At 61.6% G+C, this 5,881-nt stretch overlaps 1 protein-coding gene across 1 annotated transcript; it reads left to right on the forward strand.

Annotated features, from left to right (window-relative positions):
- Positions 1-395: 395 nt before the first annotated feature.
- On the forward strand, positions 396-5,869 carry SOX13 (SRY (sex determining region Y)-box 13; the record flags this gene model as incomplete). Its single annotated transcript, XM_010143380.1, has 13 exons — positions 396-596; positions 1,177-1,282; positions 1,453-1,539; positions 1,876-2,048; positions 2,811-2,879; positions 3,041-3,155; positions 3,234-3,316; positions 3,399-3,558; positions 3,797-3,906; positions 4,037-4,133; positions 4,218-4,361; positions 5,439-5,655; positions 5,791-5,869. Coding segments are annotated over exons 1-13 (1,641 nt in total), but the record flags the coding sequence as incomplete, so codon positions are not given.
- Positions 5,870-5,881: the final 12 nt, after the last annotated feature.

Raw genomic sequence — 5,881 nt, forward strand, 5'->3', positions numbered from 1 at the left:
TATCCCCCATATCAGCTCAGGTTCACTCCTGCGGTGCCCGGCCGAGCAACTGGCAGCGCTGGGAGCTGGACCAGCACCCTCAGCCGTGCTGGTGAATCCAGGGAGAGCCATTCCCTGGGCCTGCGGGAGCTCTTTAGGGCTTCGCTTTGATGCTCCATTCCCTTCACAGCCCAAAGTGTGAAGGGCTGGTTCCCCTGGGGGCTCCTGGCCACTGAGTCCCAAATGTGCCATACCCTGAGCTCAGGAAGCCGGGAACAAGCTCTTGGCTTTGCCCAGCCGTGGCACAAAGCAAGACCGTTGTCCCTGAAAACCCATCAGAAGAGGACATTAGGTATGGGGTGCCTGTGGCTGGGGGGTGCCCCGTGGCTGTGCTGACAGCCCTGCTGCCCTGTAGGATGTCCATGAGGAGCCCCGTTTCTCCCCACCTGGAGCTCGATGGAGCGGGCAGTATGGTGAACTGCACCATCAAGACGGAGGAGAAGAAGGAGGGTGGCTGCGAGTCTCCGCCGGGAGCTGCCCCCAGCACCGAGCCACGTCCCAACGACCCACCGGGGCCCCCGCTGAAGGAGAGCTCTAACCACCAGGCCCTGCTGCAAGTGAGTCCCACGGCTGTGACAGACACTGGTGCTGGCTGGGGTCCCACCGGGTGGCAGAGCACTGCGGCCATCCCCACTCTGGTGCTGGCTTCTGTCCCCTGGCAGAGCCGGGGGGTTGTTTCCCCGGGTGGTTATTCCTCATCCCAAGGAAACAAGGATGAAACCTGAGGCTCCCCCAAGGCTTTCTGGCTGTTGTTGATGCTCTCGGGTGAGCCCTGGGTTTTGAGTGCTTCACCTTCGGCGCGGAGCTCCCCATGGCCACCTCCAGATGTGCTCTGTCCCTTCAGCCACCCTTTTTAATTGACCAGCAGCCTTAGCCCTCCCGTTCCTCACTCATCTTCCCAGGGTGGTGGGGGCTCAGGGCAGCTGGGCCGTGTACATAAGGAATAGAAACCTCCAGCAAACAAGTCTTTGTGGCATGAAGAGCAGAGATGCTCTCACGCCTGGCAGAGCATAGTCCAGTAGTCCACTGGGCAGGGCTGGCTCCAAGCATCCCTCCAGCCCAGCATCTCCTGCCCAGAGACCTGGGGATGTGCCCATCCATGTGATTGGGTGCTGAGTAATGCTGTGTGTGTTGCAGGAGTCCCACTTGCCTGCTGGTGATGCACTGGAGCCCAGGCGCTCTGCCTTTGAGCCGGCCGTCAGCGGCCAGGAGAAGCTGGACTTCAACAAGAACTTGAAGGAGGGTAAGAAAGGTTTCCAAGTGTTCTCTTGGGTCCCTTCTGCTCTCTTTGGGCCCATCAGTGTTTTTCCAAAGCTGTGGGATGGGACGAGCCACCCTGTGCCATGGTGCAGAGCCTTGGGCTGTGCTCACCTGGCCGTCCTCTCCCTCTCCCCACTCTGCTGCCCCGGACAGTGATGCCAACCATCGAGAAGTTACTGTCCAGTGACTGGAAGGAGCGGCTGCTGGGCCGGAACACCGCCGAGTCCAAGGAAGTGAAAGGTGAGGTCACCCACCTCCACCATCCTCCCTCCTGCACCCCGTGCCTGGGCAGCCCAGGCTGGAAACATGAACTGGAAGCATTTCATTTCCTACCTTAGCGGGAAGGGAGATGTGCCTGCGGGTGTGTGTATTTAATAGAGATTTGTACCTTTTTAACCAAAACATTAATTTGGTTTTTGAGGGGGGTGAGCACTCTGGATGAAAACTTGCCTTTGATTGCACAGAGGGGCTGGCTCAGCATGTGGGGACCTCTCTGCCCCCCTGGCCATGAGTCGCCCACCAGCACACAATGGGGGTGGTGATGCAGTTCACCCACAGCTGCTTGATTTCTCCCAGGAACCCAGGAGAGCCTCGCAGAGAAGGAGCTCCAGTTACTTGTCATGATCAACCAGTTGTCCACGCTGCGGGACCAGCTGCTGACGGCCCACTCAGAGCAGAAGAACATGGCTGCGATGCTCTTCGAGAAGCAGCAGCAGCAGATGGAGCTGGCGCGGCAGCAGCAGGAGCAGGTGGGCTCGGGCCCTGTGGGCAGCCTGCTCAGGGCAAGCGTTTGCCAGGGACCATCCATCCCTCTGGGGATCCCTTTGGGATCTGCTGGCTGTGGGTGGCAGCAGCAGATGGAGCTGGCGCGGCAGCAGCAGGAGCAGGTGGGCTCGGGCCCTGTGGGCAGCCTGCTCAGGGCAAGCGTTTGCCAGGGACCATCCATCCCTCTGGGGATCCCTTTGGGATCTGCTGGCTGTGGGTGCAGGACCGAGACATGGTTCCCCTGGGGTGGTGGGGAGGTGGCTTTGGCATCGGGGGCAGCAGGACCTTGCTGTCTGCCCAGAAACGCTCCTCTTTCTTGTGCCCATCCCAGACTCCCCATCTCGCTCCCTCTGCTGCAAGGAGGAGGCTCGAAGGAGATGGGAGTTGCACTCCTAAAAAAAATTAAACCACCCCATGGCCTTCCTGGCTCTGTTCTTTTTGCTCTTTGAAGACCTGTTTTTCCTCTGCAACGGCCCATCTGGTGCTAAGGGCAGGGTGACACCCCTGACATACCCCGTTGGGGGTGAAAATGTCTCTCCCAGCCTGTTTCTCTCCCCGTGCCCCTCAAAGTGGCTCAGGGGTAGCTCAGCCATCCCCTGCCTGCCCTCCCTATGGCCCTGGAGACCCTCTACAGACCCCTTGTCCCTGTTTTGCTGGTGTTGGGCAGCTTGTCCTGGGCTGTAGCCCAGCCAGGGCCAGCTCAGCAGTGCCATGGATGCCGCTGAGCCCCGCTGTCCCCTCCCCAGATCGCCAAGCAACAGCAGCAGCTCATCCAGCAGCAGCACAAAATCAACCTGCTGCAGCAACAAATCCAGGTAAGGGTGGGGGACACATCCCCGTGTCCCTCTTCCTGTGCTGGGTGATGGCAGCCCCCTTGCATGTCCCCTCCCGGGGCTAGGCAAGGGGATGGCACCTGCCTGCAGTGTCCCACAGCGGTTAGCTGATCTCTCTGCTTCTCCCCCACTCTTCCCTCCAGCAGGTCAATATGCCCTACGTCATGATTCCTGCCTTCACCCCCAGCCACCAGCCTCTCCCCGTCACTCCTGACTCCCAGTTAGCACTGCCCATCCAGCCCATCCCCTGCAAACCAGGTGAGCGGGGTCCCCCAGGGCTGCCCCAGCCCTGCAGGGTGGCCTTGTCCCCAACCCCTCTCCCTCTGCTCCTCGCAGTGGATTACCCAGTGCAGCTGCTGCACAGCCCCCCTCCTCCCACGCTGAAGAGACCCACTGGCTCGGGCCACCTCCAGATGCAGGTACAGCCCCAAAGCCCCTCCATCCCCCAGGCTGGGGTCCTGCAGGGGCTGTGCTTCACCCCCTTGCTCCCCTCCGCCACAGGAGACCTCGCAGCCACTGAACCTGACAGCAAAACCCAAAGGCTCCGACCTCCCCAGTGCCTCCAGCTCGCCCAGTTTGAAGATGAGCAGCTGCCAGTCCCTCACGCCAAGTCATGGGGCCACCAGGGACTTACAGACCAGCCCATCCAACCTGCCTCTGGGTGGGTTCCCAAGTACCTTCACTGCTGGATGGTCCTTCCCTGGCCACCTCCTGAAGTCAAGGGGACATCTCTGCTCCCTGGGGTCTCTCCTCCCTGGGGTGGCCTGGTTGGGCACCTACTGCTCTGTGTCACCCCACTGGGGCGCACAGTTGTGATTGCTGGTGTAGGATGGGGTGCTTAGGGGTGTCGGCGCAGTGGGCACTGGTGCTGATTGGTGCCCATGCTGCTGTCCTGCCAGGGTTCCTGGGCGAAGGCGATGCCATCACCAAAGCCATCCAGGACGCACGGCAGCTGCTGCATGGCCACAGCGGGGCCATGGAGGGAGCACTGAGCAGCCCCTACCGCAAGGTGAGGGATGCCTGGCCAGCTGGTCACCGTCCCCCTCTCTGACCCCACTGTCAGCGGCCAGAGCCAGGTCTCCATCCCTGGGTGAGGTCCCAGGCTTGGAGCTGCTTCCTGATTCTCTGCGCTTCTGCAGGAGCACATCGGGATGGATTCTTCCCCGGTGAAGGAGCGGATGGAGGAGACCCCTGTCCACCGGCTGGACGAGGCTCTGTTGACCTGTGAGATGGACGGTAAGGACGGCCAAGAGACCACGGCGTGACCCCCTGCTTGGTCCTTCCTCTGGCTCCTGACCTCAGCTGGGGTTTCCCTCACAGGCTCACGGCACTTCCCCGAGTCTAGGAACAACAACCACATCAAGAGGCCCATGAACGCCTTCATGGTGTGGGCGAAGGACGAGAGGAGGAAGATTTTGCAGGCCTTCCCGGACATGCACAATTCCAGCATCAGCAAGATCCTGGGTGAGTGCTGGTGATGGCAGCGGGGGGCTGGGCCAGGACCCCACCTCTGCAACCCCATGGTGGTACAAAAGCTCTGCCCTCGTCCTCAGCCACTCACATATGGGTGATGCCCCCCAGGATGATGCCACCCCTGTTGTAGCACCACTCTTGGAGGCATCTGTAGCAGCGTGGGCTTCATCCAGCCGGTGTCTCCACCCCGCTGAGGTCCTGCTGCAGCTCTTGCTCACACCAGTCCTTCCCCATGGCTATTAAAAGCGAGCGGGGTGGTAACCATGGAGCCTGTCCGAAGAGAAATCTGGGTCTGAGGTGGTGCTAGGGGCCATGTGTGGGGAGAAGGAGCTGGTAGAGGACATGTGGGCAAGGGGTTTGCATGCCTCCATGCCTCAGTTTACCTGGGCCATGCTTGTGGGTGAAGGACACCCAGGAAAGGGGCACGTGGGGCGTCACAGGAGGGTTTAGGTGATGGAGGGGTCCAGCTCAAAGCCCTGCTCAAAGCTCATCTAACTCCACAGTCTCATCAGGATGCTCAGGGCTGTGTCCTGACAGCTGCTGAGCATCTCCAAGGATGCTGAGGACCAACAAGCATCTCCAGCTTGTCCTTTTTTCTCCCACACTGGTTGCTGGTCCAGCTGTAGCCTCCCGGGTGCTGAGCTGAGGGGATTAATCCATCCCCTCTGCCAGCTTGGCCCTGAGCCCCTCTCCCAGCCCACAGCCTTTGTGCCCTGCCCTGCATTGCCCTCCTGCCTGGGGTGCTGGTGGGGAAAGCGAGTCACAGGCCGGCACAGCCTGTTGTAGCTGTAGCACCTCCTCACTGCACCTCGGAGAGGATCGAAAGCCGTGGCCCATGAGGTGCCTGGGGACCTGTTCCTGGTGTGCTGGGAGGGCTGGGTGCCCTCTGCAGCATGGGGCACCCACTGGTGCAGCCAGTCTCACCAGCTGGGTGCAAATTCAGGGGCTGTTTGGGCAGGGAGTGGAACAAGCATTAATGAACTGTGACGGTCATCCCAGCCGGGAGCTGGCAGGGGTCTCATCCAGCGGGCAGGGTGTGAGTGTGCCCCGCGGCTCCTCTCTGCGCAGGCTCCCGGTGGAAGTCCATGACGAACCAGGAGAAGCAGCCCTACTACGAGGAGCAAGCCCGGCTGAGCCGGCAGCACCTGGAGAAATACCCCGACTATAAGTACAAGCCCCGACCCAAACGCACCTGCATCGTGGAGGGGAAGCGGCTGCGTGTGGGCGAGTACAAGGCATTGATGAGGAACCGGCGGCAGGACGCCCGGCAGGGCTACTTGATAGGGTAACGCACCCCTTCCTCCCACCCCAGGGGGCTCACCAAGGCCCCTGGGGCGGGTGGGTGCCTCAGGAGGTGGCGGGGGAGGCAAGGGGAGCACCCCGACAGCCCGGCCAGTGATGGCATTCCCCTGTCCCACAGGCCCCAGGGCAGCCAGATGCCCGCCGCCTCCTCGGACATGCTGTACCAGCGGCCGGGGGGCCTGCCGCTGACCCCCCCCGCGATGGGGCAC

The sequence above is a fragment of the Buceros rhinoceros genome, unplaced genomic scaffold, assembly GCF_000710305.1.
Source record: "Buceros rhinoceros silvestris isolate BGI_N320 unplaced genomic scaffold, ASM71030v1 scaffold23329, whole genome shotgun sequence".
In the NCBI taxonomy this organism is placed as follows: domain Eukaryota; kingdom Metazoa; phylum Chordata; class Aves; order Bucerotiformes; family Bucerotidae; genus Buceros; species Buceros rhinoceros.